At 38.2% G+C, this 15,819-nt stretch overlaps 2 protein-coding genes across 4 annotated transcripts; both read left to right on the top strand.

Moving 5' to 3' along the window:
• Positions 1 to 139: 139 nt before the first annotated feature.
• klhdc3l (kelch domain containing 3-like) lies at positions 140 to 6,243 on the top strand. Of its 3 annotated transcripts, none has more exons than XM_079882320.1 (8): positions 140 to 1,846; positions 2,918 to 3,112; positions 3,240 to 3,322; positions 3,494 to 3,572; positions 3,848 to 3,894; positions 3,972 to 4,092; positions 4,224 to 4,404; positions 4,954 to 6,243. In XM_079882320.1, the coding sequence occupies exons 2-8, from the start codon at positions 2,950 to 2,952 to the stop codon at positions 5,546 to 5,548; spliced, it is 1,269 nt and encodes a 422-aa protein (XP_079738446.1). In that variant the 5' UTR covers positions 140 to 1,846; positions 2,918 to 2,949; the 3' UTR covers positions 5,549 to 6,243. The 3 variants fall into 3 exon arrangements, with proteins under 3 accessions (XP_079738446.1, XP_079738445.1, XP_079738447.1); XM_079882319.1 differs by having other exon boundaries at positions 906 to 1,591; XM_079882321.1 differs by lacking the exon at positions 140 to 1,846 and having other exon boundaries at positions 3,035 to 3,108.
• A 2,244-nt stretch (positions 6,244 to 8,487) lies between these two features.
• Positions 8,488 to 15,408, top strand: inhbb (inhibin subunit beta B). The gene is made up of 2 exons (XM_079881228.1): positions 8,488 to 9,367; positions 14,083 to 15,408. Exons 1-2 carry the CDS (start codon positions 8,971 to 8,973, stop codon positions 14,862 to 14,864), a joined length of 1,179 nt encoding a protein of 392 aa, XP_079737354.1. The 5' UTR covers positions 8,488 to 8,970; the 3' UTR covers positions 14,865 to 15,408.
• Positions 15,409 to 15,819: the final 411 nt, after the last annotated feature.

Here is a 15,819-nt window from a genome sequence, read left to right as displayed (position 1 = left end):
ATTGTTGTTTGCTATTGCTGTGATGATCTCATGTAAGTGACAAGATGTCACGCCCTCGCACCAGTGAACACGTCATCAGAGAAGAGATGTCGTTGCAAGAGAGAAGGGAAGTTATTTTGATTAAAGATTATGAGGGGACATGAATTTGAAATAATAATTAATAATAATAATAATAATGCATGGATAAATAATTTAATAAATACTGACATATTCCAGAAAAATATGAGTAGTCAATTTGGTGACTTTAAAATAGCCTATTTTATGCCAAGGATTACCAAATATGAGAGCCCTGTTCCTAAACTATTAAAAACAGATTTTTTTTATTTTATAAAGACCTTTTTGTACTGTGTAAGAAAAAAAAATAGTTTATTAAAATTAGTTATTAAAATGTTATCTGAAAAAATATTAACATTGCAAGTTGACATTGTAAATTATTTCTAGTCTACCCACTGGTAATGATAGCAAAGATAGCGTACAGTAAATAGGTTATTGATGCCCCCTATTGTTGAACTTGAATGAATGAATGAATAAATGATAATGATACCATTTACAGGCAAATAACAATATAAAATTCAGACAGTTAATATACAAGTGAGCCTAAAAGATTCTACACTAAAGACTAACGACTAGTCTACTGTATGGTTTTGAGTTTCTCCAGAAAGTGAAGTAGGCTTGTCAGGCCTTCTTCACTAAGGAGGTGTTGTGGTTACAGGAGAAGTCCTCAGTGGAAATTTAAGCTGGAGGGAGTGGGCTACAGTCAACTTCCTGAAGTCAACAATCATTTCTTTCATTTTACATTGAGAAATTGTTGTCTTTGCGGTACAAGGTCCCTCACAACCTCGTGTAACATCCAGTTACGTGCTTAGAACACAGTTTTGAGGACCTCTTTGTTGTGAGAGGAGCACTTTCTGTTAGTCAGGAAATCAAGGATCCAGTTGCAGAGCGTAGTGTTAAGTACAAGAATGGAGTCATTTAGCCTACTGGTACGTGTTTAAAGTATAATGATGCTGAATGAAGAACCGAAGTCAGTGCACAGTATTATGACAAAAGTGTCTTCACATGACCCTCTCATTCATCCCCAGCAGAGTGGCTCTGTCTGCATCATGGGAGTAAATGTCTGCATTTAGAAGACCTCTTGGTTGGTGGGGAACTGTGAGGGTATTGACACTCTTCTTACTGAAATAGCATGTGACCGATGATGACATACTCCTAGGTCCTCATGGCAGCCAGGTTTCAACATGTTTGTATTGTATCCTGGATGTTCTGGCTGTCATAAGCAAATTTCCTCATTTCTGGTATGCAAGGAAATGGAAGACTGGTCATAAATTAAGTAGGAAGACTCTATCCCCGGTTTCACAGACCAGGCTGCTTCGGAGTTTACAAGCTCGCGAGTGTACAGCCTTCTTTTTTTCTTTTTCTTTTACAGTCTATGGGTTACAGTCGATACCCTCTTGAGAGAGAATTAACGCAACAGAATGTTCTTCGCCCCTCCTTCTCTTCTACTGGCACTCTGTCTGGCAGCGATACTTCACAACATCTTTCCAATGAAGATCAATGGGAGGACACAGACATTCACCGACGATTTTTAGCGGTAAGTTATTCTACATTTGTAAACAACGCAATCTAAACGGTTATATTACAGTCAGCAAAAAGGCAAAAAATAACAAACATTTGCGCTTCTCTCGACGACCTCTATCCACTCGTTGCTATCAGTTTTGAAGCAGTTCTTCACCGCGGTCATGTGACACATTTAGGACTTTCTTTAATAACAAGTCACATAGCCTATATAAACTTCTTGTTTATATGTATGCAAGTAATTACTCAGCGACCACTGTAAAGCGATTAGGTAATGTATCTTAGTTACTTTCACGTGCCCATTTTAAATGCCAATGATAGTAGATGTATAACGGGCTGGGCATTTACGAATGATCACGCGGTGCTGGGCAACATAAACGTGGACCTTTAGGTCTACTGTATTTACTTGATAATTTACTTCAAGACTAATACGATTAATCATTTTTTAGGTTTAATGTGAGGTGTTATGGAAGAGATTTCATTTTCAAAAAGTTAATTTAAAAAAAGAAAAGAAAACAATTAGCATACTTTGTTAGAGATTAAACCATTACCAAACATTACAATTTCAACAATGTCTTCTGTACAAAGCTAGAAAAGAGTGTGAGTGAGAAGATACATGGCCTACATCGGAAACGGTAGGCTATTGTTGTCGGTAAACAAAAACAAAAAAAGAAAGAACAGGAAATAACATCTGTTCCCTTATCAGTAAGCATATTGGTTATACTGTGTATATTCATATAGCCTACATACAGTATACATTATGCCAGTAGTGGCAACAAGTAACTTATTTTGGGTGAGAGTCACTTTGAGTCATTCAATCAATTCCGTGGCTCTATTTTTAATGGTGAAATAGACAATTTGAACATTACTGTGTCAAAATGTTTCTCTTTTGTGTATTAAACTGTTTATATAAAAGCCATTTTTTTTTACATTATATGGTCTAAAACAGGGTTCACCAATCTCAGTCCTGGAGGGCCGCTGTCCTGCAGAGTTTAGCTCCAACCCCAATTAAACACACCTGAACCAGCTAATCAAGGTCTCACTAGGCATACTAGAAACTTTCAAACAGGTGTGTTGGAGCTGGTTGGAGCTAAACTCTGCAGGACAGCGGCCCTCCAGGACCGAGATTGGTGAACCCTGGTCTAAAATCTCCAATGTTGCTTACTAAATACCTGTTTTCTAGTCAAATATTTGCTCAACACTTTCCTAATCTATTACCTAACCCCATAATAAAAATTCCTTTCATTGCAATATTCTTGTTCTGCTGTGTCTGCTATTCTAGGAAGTATTGTTAACCTGACTTCATTAGTAGCCCTTGTGTATTTCATGCTTGTGTTCACAGGGATTAACCCATGAGACTCTCAAAGCCCAAGCATGAACCAGGGGAGCGGTGCTTGCTTGTGGACCCCAGTGCCGCAGCACTGCCCTGCACCATCTGATCGTTACAAGCATGCTTCTTGTGCCCACAGAGGACATGTTTACTTACTAGGTGGTAGAGAAAAATGCTCACTGAGAGATTTCTGGAAATATAATGTGGGTATGTTATTGTTATTTATCTGTGTCTGTCTGCTGCTTTGGACACTTGCACTTGTTATTGCACAGTTAATGGTTAGTTCCTGCAGCACTGACTGATTATAATTCAGGGGAAATGTCTATATTTTTAGTCTGTAATGAGTGGACCGAGCTTCCTTGTAATAGTGAAGAAGCACCTGAAGAACTGGAGGAGCACACCATGGTAGCACATCAGGTAATTATAAATTAATTTATTAATAATAACAAACTCACAGTTGGGGATTGGGTGTTCACCAGTTATGAGGAACAATGTGGCATTGTAAAATGTACATTTTCATATATTTACATAGATTTCATTTTTCATATTTCTTATAATCATATAATTATTTCCACTTTTTCTTCTAAGGAATTTCTCTATGTCTTCGGAGGAATGCAAGATTCATCGTATACTAACTCAAAAATTCCTTTTTGGGTGTTTGATACAGGTATTTTTTTATTGCATATTCAGTGGGGTCCACTTGAAAATTCATACATTTTACTACAATTTGCACTACAATTTTATGACAAATTATAAGCATAACCAATCTAAGATAAAAAATTTATTGGTCAAAATTAATCTGAATTTCAGATTTTTTACAATTTGTTTTGTCCCCTTTTGCTTTACTGACAGCAACACTTGAATTGCATAAATGAAGATTTTGTTTTACCACAGCAATATGTCACTTAGTTGTTCACCTCTTCAGTTTTATATTCTCTGCAGTTAAAGAGTGTTGGATTAACTGGAAAACAGAGAGAGAAACTTTACAGGTAAACATCTTTGATTTTACAAGACTTACAGCTGAAACACTTGATGGTCCTTTTATTATAGTAAACTGTTTTTGCAGGGAGTGACACCAGCAAACAGAAAAGGGCACAGTGCTGTCATCTTTGGGTCATTTATGTATGTCTACGGTGGATACATTGATATAAGAGGATCAACAAAAGAATTCTGGAAATTTGATTTTGGTGAGTGTTATTACATATTTATGCTTTTTGGTAAGACTGAATATTTACTGTTATCCACCTCAGGGATGATTTTTGTAATTTACATATAGCTGAATGACCTGTCCAAACTAATTATATTTACTGCATGTTAGATTCCAGGATGTGGTCACTACTAAGCAGTGCACAAGGTGGGCCTGGTCCCAGACATGGTCACTCAGCTATGACACACCAGGACTGTATGTACCTCTTCGGTGGCTTGCAGGGCCTTAGAGAACAGAAGGACCTGTGGAGCTGGAATTTTTCCAGTCAAACCTGGAGCCGCATCAATTTCCAGTGAGTTTCTTTATTAACATCCAGCGTTCCTTCATTCTTTAATTCTGCCTGTAATATCCATCTAAATTCCCTGGCTTCATGATCACAATTATTCCCAGTAAAATTGTCATACAACTTCTAAACATTCTTTCATCGTGTGAACCGTCACATGTAAACTGATCCATTCAATTAAGTTGTATCGAAAAAAGCTCAGTGTGGTAAACAATAGCATTCCTCTAAACAAAACTGACATAAGGTAAGCAGGCAGTATCAACAAAAAAGTAGAACAAAACATTTGTATGTAGCGAACATTTCCAGGATACACTCCATGGTGAAAAAAAAAAAACATCTAAACATTTGAACCTGTACGACTCGCTCTATAACAAAATCTTTGGTGGCATTGGCCAATTTACCGACATATTTTGGATAGAGTTGAGATGTCCCATTATAAAACAGTTTTGCAATTGGATTTACAGTTTAGAGAATTATAGTTCTGTTTCAAAAAATGAGCCAAAGCGACTGAGGAAAAACTAATCAGAAACATCTAAACACATATTTCTTACTCTGCAGTTCTGGTCCCTCCAGGCTGGTTGGTCACTCTGCTGTATTGTTCAAAGACAGCATGCTCATCTTTGGTGGATGGGAAACCCAGAGTTCCCCTCAGAACAGCTTGTGGAGGTTCAACCTGAAGACAGAGACCTGGAAGAAGCTTGCATTGTTGCCTGGATCTGCCTCTCTGTGCCGGATCCATCACTGCAGCATTGGCCTAGGCAAGAGTTTCCAGCCAACAGCACCAAACAACATCTTTTTCAGGGAAATACCCTACTCTCACAACATCAGTAACAAGCTGAGACCTTTTAAGAACAAGTGCCAACCGTCCCGCAGCACAATGCAAGAGCCCTGTATTGAGCTCCAGACTTTCTACATGGACAATAAGAAGTGTTTGCCAGATTTGAGTACTGCACTGAAAGACACTAAGCTAAAAGGAAGCTGTCTCACCTTTGAGAATCAGGAAGCTGTTCGCAAGAAGGGGAATAGTGGTGACCTGACAGAGGAAAACGAGGACGCCATGTTTCTCCATATGCCTGACTTGCTGTTAGTCCTGGGTGGTAAACCCCTACAAGGACAGGATATGATTTCAGTGTGGCATATGACAGTGGGATAAATCTGATGTTTTCAGTGCATTCTACTTTCTCTGTGAGAAAAGGAAAGGCATTAGCAACAATACCCATATCCTTGCGGGAGAACGTTTGCATTAAAATGGAATTCAGTCATGTAAAAACTCTTTACAGCGTCTGTAATTATTACCTTGAAGGTGAAGTTTGTCATTTTGTATGGCACAACCAATTTAATGTGTATAGACAATAATCAACAACTATAAGTTAGATATTTGTAGCTTGATTTCCCTGAAAAATGTACATACTTGCACTCTGAGGTGCTATCAGAATATTGCTCTGTAAAATTTAATTGACACAGACTGCGATATTTCTCGATTGTGATTCACATTTACTCTGAAAAACCACCAATTTGGGCTTTTCAGTTTTACAGAATGTGTCATTTCTGTAAGAGCCGCACTTAGCCTTATTATTTTACTGTGTATCAAAGTTTTACGTGAAAGAATCTTAACTAAATGTGAAATACCGGTCAAAACTGCTGATTTGAATTTTCATTATATGATAGTATTCAATCCAAACATTGTCATTACATTACATTGAACAAAACATTTTGTAATGTTCTCTGTGTGTTTTGTAAGATCCACGGATATTGCTGGCAGAACAGTAGCATCATGCAACCATTTATTTTCTTGCCTTCACATTGTTTCAAGATGGCTGCCCTTAAATGATTTAATAAGTAATGCATTACGCGAGTAATGTGGAATCCATTCTCAACAATTCAAATTTGTTACAGCAGTAGTTATGTTATCATTGTTATTTCTTTTTTTCAGATTTAAAAAGTAATCTAGCAATGTTTAAGAACAGATATTCCTAGAAAACTAAATCTGTAGCATGTTTGTTTTAAATAAACTATGCTAGCTAAAAAAATTTAAAATAGTTAGATATTCAAAAATATATAAATTATGCATATACAGTATAGTCAAACCAAAATTTATTCAGACACCTTCAACATTTCTCACAATATCACAGTTTATTCGCTATAGTTTCAAAAATGGTAATAAAATATGACAAGAACGCAGAGTTATCAAATCAGTTGATATTCCACTGGTTTTGGCCATCCTTCTGTTAGACTGTCTCACAAATGAATTAGGTTGAATAGCTGTCAACTGTTAAATTTAAGAACACAATTAGATAATACCAATTTAGGTCAACAAATTACCTAGCACTGCTTAATTTTGTTCAGTATGTGGTGTAAAAAGCTCGCATTAGCAATTAAAGAAAAAACACTTAAGCAAACCATGGTCAGGTCAAAGTGTCTGAATAATTTTTGGTCCCAAATTTTTAGCAATTTTACTGGTAGTCCACTGTATGAATAATTTTTGGGTATAATATGTCTCAGTTTACTTTATTTTGCTATCATCACTTCCATAAATGAACTATAATGTCCTGCACCCACTAGTAAAAAAATATATCATACCAATTATAATATTGTACATACATTTCTACATGCATGTAGTATTTATTACCACTTGAGGGCGACAAACTATGCCAGTCACACCATACAAAAATTCAACAAATGTACAAATCAAACAGATTTAGCATAAATCTTTAGCATATTCAACAATCATCTTAACTCTTGGGATTATTCTACACAGTATTTTTGTATATTATGTGATCAACATTCAATCAGTTAATTCTAATGAAAAAAAAACAACAACAACAAAAAACAGATGTAGACCATCTCAGTATCCTTCATCCACAATATAAATGGATAATTTACCAAGTAAATGGTATTCTATTATGAAAAATCCAAGTTGCAAGTGGCATCAAAGAACTGAACACAAGACAATGTGTCATCTTTAAATAGTATTGAACTGCATTCAGTTGGGAATTAATTACAATTGTTATATATTAGGACAAACCACATGTGTGGGTAAAACGTGTTTATATATGCTGATAATCCATATGAAGATGCCACTTAAGTCATCTTTGCAGAAGTGGCACAGAAATTATTCTGCAGTGGCACAAAGCCTGTATACTCCACAAAAAGGTGTTTTTGTTGTTTATTTTTGCAGAATTACAAATGCAAATGCAAAAGTTATTAATTTTTTCTTTAAATAATTTCCTTTACAAATACAGAAACCAGAACCATTAATTAAATAAATATAGCGTAGGCTACATTATTAGCCTACTAAATATGTAGCCTACGCTATATTCAATATGATAACAATGAATATTACATTATTTTATATGACAAAATTGTTAAAGATTTTCTCTGATAAAGAGAAAAGCTCAGAATTAAAGTCGAAAAGGCCGTTTTCAAATGTATACGGATTAATGTTGCCTAGTACCTTGACAATGTAACATGTATTTATTTTATTGAAGCGATAGATGGCACCATATCACCTAAGAACAAAATTTGACATTGTAATCCCGCTCCTACCCGCATTACAAAAAGTCTATTAACACTGAAATTTTAAACCGGCGTGTTAATTTGCCAAACAAAGCGACACTTGAGAGAAATTTCTTAAGAATTGTCTCGGGCCTTGCAAAAGCGTCTCCATCATTTAAGTGCATATTTTATAAATTGAATCTAAAATGAATGACAATTATAATCACCATCAAACCATACAGGTGCTGCTTTATTACTTTAAAAAAAAAAACACTCGATGCATAAACTGACGTCAAAAGCAACAACTGCTTGTAGCCTACTTTAGATATTAGGCTATGCTTATGTAGCCTATTGTTCTGCTTTTTGAAAGAAACAGATTTAAGTTGAGCTATGACAAACACTGCAGTCTTGTATGTTGACATTGAAAAGGTTAATGTGAAAAAGGTTGCTATAGCCTATCATTTGCAGATCCAGTGGTCATGCAGCACGCTAATAGCGTAACCTGTTTTAGCGTAGCCTATATTAATCTCTCGCGTCCAGTTGGCTGGGCGTCCCACGTGGTTTGAACTATAAAAAAGTTTCAGCGCGAGGTGCTTTAGTGTCGTGATTACACGAGAGAAAAGACCAAAGGACAACATCCCTCCTGAGGCTGAAGAAATACGAGAGAACATACACAATTCACAACACTATTACAGAGAGAAGAGGAGCACGAGCACTTGACATTCGGTGGAAAGTGCAATTTTGTCTTCAAACAAGAAAGAGTTTTGACTACACTGAACTTTAAAGGAATACAAGACTAATAGCCGGTTTGTTTTGATTCTTCACACAAGTCAATTTGTCAGTTACCCCGGAGATGCGGAGTTTTCGCGCTTTTTAACTGGCATCAATTAAGACTGATATTTTTGCGACTAGCCCTCATTATTAATCAATGTGTTTACCGTGTTTACACTTTCTGTGAACGTCTCTCAAAAATGACCGCGAGCATGATGATGAATGGAGATCTGTCAAAGGAGGTTGTTGGAAGTACAACTCTGTCTTGTTTATAGATCAATTGAATTAATGAACTGATTTGTTTGTTGTATGGACACGTTATTTAAGAAAATGAGTATTTACATCCTCTCTCTAACCTGTTTAATGGCTTGCATGCTCTCGGTTCAATGTAGTCTGGGAGCTGAGACAGTATCTCAGGAGTCTCAGTGTGTCTCTTGTGGACTTGGGCACTCGGATGATTCGGGGCGAATGGACACGGACTTTCTGGAGGCGGTTAAAAGGCACATATTGAACCGACTGCAGATGAGAGAGAGACCAAATATCACGCATCCCATTCCCAAAGCTGCCATGGTAACGGCGCTGCGCAAACTTCACGCGGGTAAAGTTAGGGAGGACGGGAGGGTTGAAATTCCCAACTTAGATGGACATGCTGCCTACAACGAGGTGCAAGAAGAAACGTCGGAAATAATCAGTTTCGCCGAGTCAGGTGTGTACAAGAAATAGCATGCTGCATGGCTACTTTTACCTTCATTGTAGAAGTATTGATAATGTGTATTATATTAGTTATGAAATCATATTTAAGCACATTTTGGCATACCTGAAACTTTCAACATGTCACTACAGTTGAGCACAAAGTACAAAGATTTCAATTTCTTGGCTGTAACTTAAATTTATGGAGGGGATTTATTTTAGAGGATGCAATCATCAATCACTAAACATGTTTTACAGATCAAATATTTCATTTGCTGGTCAAATAGTTATCAATACTTTGTACCAAAAGTATTAGCAGTTAACTACATGTGCTTACTATAGGGTTAGGGTAGGATTGGGGTTTGGTTTAGGGTTAGTTGCATGTAATTATGCCAAATCTATTACTATAGTAAATACAAGGACACATTAAAATAAAGTGTTACCATGGTGTCAGTACATGCCACGGTGACCTCCTTGTCTGACTTTAGTAAGCTGTGACATTCAGTGTGTTCCTGTTCCAAAACCACTGCCTACTGCCGTCATAGGGAACATATTTTCCATTTTCATGCATTGCACTATTTATGTGTAGTTGGAATCTATCTATCTTTCTTTAATAGATTAGATTTAATACTTATAATAAAAAAGAATAGTTTTAATAATCACAGAATGCACACACATGCATACATGCCTCTCTCTCTCTCTCTCTATATATATATAGGCATGTATGTATGTGTGTGCATTCTGTGATTAGAATTTAGCCAATACAAGATTTTCATGACAAAGTTTTTGCAGTGATGTAGTAAATTACAGTACTGAATATTACTGAATTGCTTTAAACAAGTGTTGCAATTTTGCTACTGAGACCTGCATCCTTGATCTAATATGTGTATGATTATGACTGGAGCAATTAGATTACGTGACCCTCTCTTAACATACAATTAGAGATGCTGACAGAAAATAATGAGTAATTTGTCAAATGATGAATTTTGCTAGGTGGGTGTTGAGGCAATTAAAATCCTGGATCATCTTCGGGAACGCCAAAAGAGCATCAAAAACATGGCAATCAAAGCATTACAGATAATTTGTTAATAAGAGGGCAAGGACATGCCCTGCCTTTTTCCTTATTAACAGACAATATAGCAATAAAAAACTTGTTAAAATGAATAAAACTAATGCCTTTGTATTTACTTCAAAGGAATTTATAACACTTAAATAAGAGTTCCCATGGTCATAGATAACCTGGAAATTTGAGGTAATTATGAAATGGTCAGAAAAGTAATGGAAATGTATATTCAATTACTTTTAAAAACACTTATGCAGCAAGTAACCCTGTCTGACACCTGAATATGTCATGGAAATTCATTGGTCAAAAGGAACGGGAACCCTGTAACTAGCATAGTTACCCATTAGTTCCAGAGCAAAGTGATGAAGCTCTGTATTTCATTTTTTGAACCAGTTCATCTATTATAGATCCGCGGTTCAGCTCAATTTACAGGGAAATGTATGGAGCTTGTAAAGTGTTAAAAAACATGGATAACAAAATTATATGATAGAAGCAGATTTTTATAATCGTAATCTGTCGTCATTATTAGGAAGGATAATTGATATGTAAATATTTTATCATTTTTTGAATACATTTTCCAATATCTCGGTTTGATGCACATTCAATCTTGTAAAACTGGCTTCTTTATCTTCTAGTCTTACACACTGCAGCACAATTAGCTTGGACATTATTCGGACTTCTTGCTCCAATAAGAATGATCTGAACACACTCATGACAGCGCAACAAAAGAAGGCAATTATTGAGCGAGTACTGTGCGTTCTTGCTAAACCCAATATGTCAACATTGGGAACAAAAACAACAAAAGAAATCACTCAGAATAATGCATGAGACATTTGAGTCGTTGTGGGTGACAGAGGCTGGGGTGGGGGGGGTGGCCTTCTTATATCCTACTCTGAAAATGCATTTCAAATATCAAAGCTCTATCAGGCCTCTTTTCAGTGTCCCCTATTATTCACGACACCTTTGAACCACTGAGCAGCAATGCATCATGAAACTGGCTCTCCGAACCCCCATCTGCCTCAAGGCCAGCTGGCACTAACCCCTCAAGTGAAGGCTGCCAGCCAGGGCATAGCATTAGGACAACCCTAGATCTATTCTGAATCTGCTCAGAGGTACAAAAAGAGGAATTTGTGAGGTATGCAATGTGCAAATCACTGCAGCTGCAGGCAATTGTGCTGCCTCACGTGTTGCATGCTCTTCCCTGCTGTTATGCGCTATGATGGCAAGCCAGAAGGTGGCTCCTATCTCACTCCATGCTTTAGGAGAGCAATAAGAAGAGGACTGCCAAGGTACAGGAGAGGACGGCTGCCAATTTCAGGTCTCTATTGACACTGTCCTATGGGCCATTTCAGAAGTATTTGGTGTCCCGTAGCCACAGAAGCGGAGCGGTAGATGCTCGCTTCTCATTTGTCAGCGTAACCATTCGGACTCGCTGAACTCTTCAGGACCAGTTCAACACGGGATATTAAGACTTCATTATTAGACATTATTCAGTGTGGCACAGTGTCCATAAGGTCAAAGAGCCAAATTGATCTCTTTAGAAAATCTTTGTTTTTTGACATTTGATCCAAGCAGGGACATTAGAGCCTGTAGTGCTAACTGATTGGCTGACAGTCAAAATCTAATCAGGCAGCATGCCATGGTCTTGATCTATTGATCTTCAACAAGCAGTTGAATTAACACGAGATTAGTCTAAAGTGAAACACAGAAACAAACCTAATGTCCATTTTCTCAAAAGTACTGTTGACTGCTTATTTTGACAGTATTCTGCATGTGTGGTGTCTTGTAGGCTATTGGCTTTTTAGCTTAATTGATTAATAAACACATTGTTAAAGTTAAGAAATGACTACAAATCAAGAGTCTATCAATTAAATGAAATATATAATTACCTGGGAAGTGGAAGCTAAAAAATTTGTATAGCGTTTTACTATAACAGAAATAACTGCGTGAAATGTGAAATGCATTGCTGAAATGAATATTTGTCATGCTGACTGATTAGATAACTTACCTTTTTACCTGGTCTGCCAATCAACTAGCTCAGAAAAGATCAAAGTTAAACGCAGACTGTGAACCACAGGATGCAGAAGAAGCAAGCATACTGAAACTTAAAAAAATATTTTAAATATTTTGAAATTAACAGCTGAACCATTCATTTCCTTCAAATATAACTCATTAAAAATATAAAATAACTGTAATGTTTTGACAGTTTTTATTAAATTAAAGATGTCAATGTAATGAAAGAATTCTGATGTAGGTAAGTGTGTTGATATTGATGGAGAGAAAGTATGCCACAACACATACTGCACCTTGTCTCCCTGTTCGCATTTTCATGGAAGAGTGCAAAGTGGACAAAGCCTTGCCCTGTTAAATTCAGTTTTAGCAGGAGCTGTTGAGGCAGGTTCTGAAACACTTGAGCACATGGCCATACAAGTATATTTGTATCCAGGGGGCATATAAAAGCAGGTAACAAGGTAAATGGTGGAGTAATCAGTTCGGTGAATGTGTTCCCTATCATCATAGAACATACTTGTTCACACCTGACACCTCTCCAGGGCTTGATTCTCTGTCACTGATAAACTTTGACTGTGTTTCTGCACTGTGGGATATAAACAAACCTTGACAGCCCTGTTCAAAAAATATAAACGTATATATAAAAATATATGTGTTTTGGATTTTTTAAGGTTTTCTTTACAAACTTGGTTAGGGTTTATCTGAAATTTTGACAGCTAGAATAACTATTATAACACTTTTACTGGAAAATTAAGTCATACAGTATTGTGTGAAAAAATGATTACTGATTAGTTTGTAGTTTTGAATTTTTTTTTTCAAGACAATCGTTTTTAAAATGTTCTGAAAAGCAGGGCGAGCCAAGTGCATGTAAAGCCACTGCTACTGTATGTGAGATCAAGCTATGAAATGAAGAAGCCACCCTTTGTGGCAAGTTGTTGACATTAAACCAAACTAATCTGTTTGCAAACATGGTTGTTTTACTATTTCAAAACATGCCAAACAGCTCTGGCATTCAAATCAGGGTTACGGAGAACATGATTCATGTGCAGCTTTCAATATATCTGGATTTCCCTCATTTTATTGGGTGGTCAAATAAATCTTTGCAATCAAATTATATATATATATATAGTAGTCCAAGATGCAAGAGTTAATTTATGTGTGCACACACACATAAATGAACTCTTGCATCTTGGACTACGCAATTCACTAGTTGCCAGTGTCATGTAAATACCTCATAATGCTTCTCATTTGAAGGGCACACGCTCAATGCTAGGCTGTGCCATAGCACTCTCCTAATACCTTTCACAGAGCATTGTGTTGTCAGTCTCTGAGGCTCCAGAAGCTCTGGGTTTTCACAGTTCTCCCTGTGAACTCAATGAACCCCCTGGGGCAAGGCCCACGTCCGACAACCCCCAGCCTTTCACCCGGTCCAGCATCTTCAGCCCAAACCATGAGGCCAACTGGACTTGGGCCCAGACCTGTGGCATCTAGTAAATCTTGACAAGTTGGGGGGTTTATGTCAGTGAATGTGGCTAAGGAGAGGTAGCCGTCAGCAGAATCACAACCTGTTTGTGCCATTTCAAATCTGACAAAAGGCATAAACAAGACTGTTTTGTAAGAAAGAACCACCATTAACAAACTTATTTGGTCTCTTACAGATGACGTGACTCCATCTAAGTCCAGCCTGTACTTCCTGATCTCCAATGAGGGGAATCAGAACCTCTACGTGTTGCAGGCACACCTGTGGCTGTACTTCAAGCTGTTGCCAGGTGCTCAGGAAAAGGGACTGCGACGGAAAGTGACAGTGAGAGTGCACTACTATGAGCCCGGTGGGCAGAACATGCACTGGCCCGTGATGGAAAAACGTGTGGAGTTGAAACGCAGTGGTTGGCACACCTTCCCTGTGTCCGAGGCTGTAAGGGAAATGCTGGTGAAAGGGGGTCGCCGTCAGGACCTCGACATCCACTGCGAGGGATGCGAAGCTGCCAACGTTTTGCCCATCCTGGTGGACGCGAGCGACCCCTCACACAGACCCTTTCTGGTGGTTCGCGCCCAGCAGGCAGAAGGGAAGCACCGCATCCGAAAGCGAGGCCTGGAGTGTGACGGCACCAATGGCGGTTTGTGTTGCCGACAGCAGTTTTACATTGACTTCCGGCTCATTGGCTGGAACGACTGGATCATCGCGCCAGCAGGGTACTATGGGAACTACTGTGAAGGCAGCTGCCCAGCTTACATGGCAGGTGTTCCGGGCTCTGCCTCGTCGTTTCACACGGCTGTGGTTAACCAGTACCGCCTGAGAGGCATGAGTCCTGGATCGGTCAACTCCTGCTGCATACCTACTAAACTCAGCACCATGTCCATGCTCTACTTCGATGATGAGTACAACATCGTCAAGCGCGACGTGCCTAACATGATCGTGGAGGAGTGTGGCTGTGCCTGAACAAAATCCATGTTAGGACATGTTACGTAAGCAGTGACAGTCTTTCTGAACCACATGCATATAGATTGTGTTAATATTTGTGCACTCACAAAGTACAATCACGCACGTGTGTGTGTGTGTGCATCAAGCAGTAGATCATCAGATGTATGACAGGTGGGTCCTTCTAATGAACAAAAAGGCTTTGGGATGATAAGGGAAATGGAACAACAACCTGGTTTTTCTCTAGTTTGCCATTTCTAGACTTAAAAAAAAATGGCTCAATACTTTCCTCTCCGACTGCAAAAAGGAGACAAACTGGTGTCACACTTTGATACAAGTACTTAGAAACTGTTTTACAAGCACTGGCATATCTCAATGTCCCTTCTACTTCAGAACACCAGCACTTCAACAGCTTGTTTAAGACAACATGACAAATCATTCCAGCTGAGGGGGAGATTTCAAAATCAGTGCATGTCATCATCCCAGTCGTTCTCAGAGGCATTCCCTTAGCAATGACTCTAGTTGTCTGCGGCATTGTTAAACCATTGTGAGGCTTCTACTCAAACTGCAAACACCTCTGGACAAGATCATCTTGAAACTACTTCTGCCGTTCTACTAATGTGTGCACGTCTCGACTGCGGCCGACTTCTTAACTAGATCTTGAGGTCTAACCGGTACATCACAAACTTCACCACTTCCTTCATCTGCACAGTTCTGTGACTGACAAACGCTTGCAGCGGTGTGCATTCCACGGAGCCGCTTCCATTCTGTCCAGCTGGTTTACAGGGAGTACAGCACTTGCGAAAACTCTCGAAATGCACAATTTAAAGCACTTGCATAATGCAAAGCCTTCAAAAGGGTATAAAGAGGTGGACCTACCCTTGCCCATAGTCCTTTTAATATAAAGTGCCGCACGAACTATGCAATGTATAGTAATCCTGAACTATGTCAAACTGAATTCTTCTTCCTGCTTGTC

Source organism: Squalius cephalus (assembly GCF_949319135.1).
Source record: "Squalius cephalus genome assembly, chromosome: 9".
Classification (NCBI taxonomy): domain Eukaryota; kingdom Metazoa; phylum Chordata; class Actinopteri; order Cypriniformes; family Leuciscidae; genus Squalius; species Squalius cephalus.
Note: the sequence above shows the minus strand (reverse complement) of the source record. Positions and strands in the feature narration are given on the sequence as shown.

Coding starts and splice junctions, on each gene's coding strand:
- klhdc3l (XM_079882320.1), top strand. CDS start 2,950: ATGAACCAGGGGAGCGGTGCTTGCTTGTGGACCCCAGTGCCGCAGCAC. Junction 3,323..3,493: donor ACACCATGGTAGCACATCAG/GTAATTATAAAT, acceptor TTTTCTTCTAAG/GAATTTCTCTATGTCTTCGG. Junction 4,405..4,953: donor TGGAGCCGCATCAATTTCCA/GTGAGTTTCTTT, acceptor CTTACTCTGCAG/TTCTGGTCCCTCCAGGCTGG.
- inhbb (XM_079881228.1), top strand. CDS start 8,971: ATGGACACGTTATTTAAGAAAATGAGTATTTACATCCTCTCTCTAACC. Junction 9,368..14,082: donor AATCAGTTTCGCCGAGTCAG/GTGTGTACAAGA, acceptor GGTCTCTTACAG/ATGACGTGACTCCATCTAAG.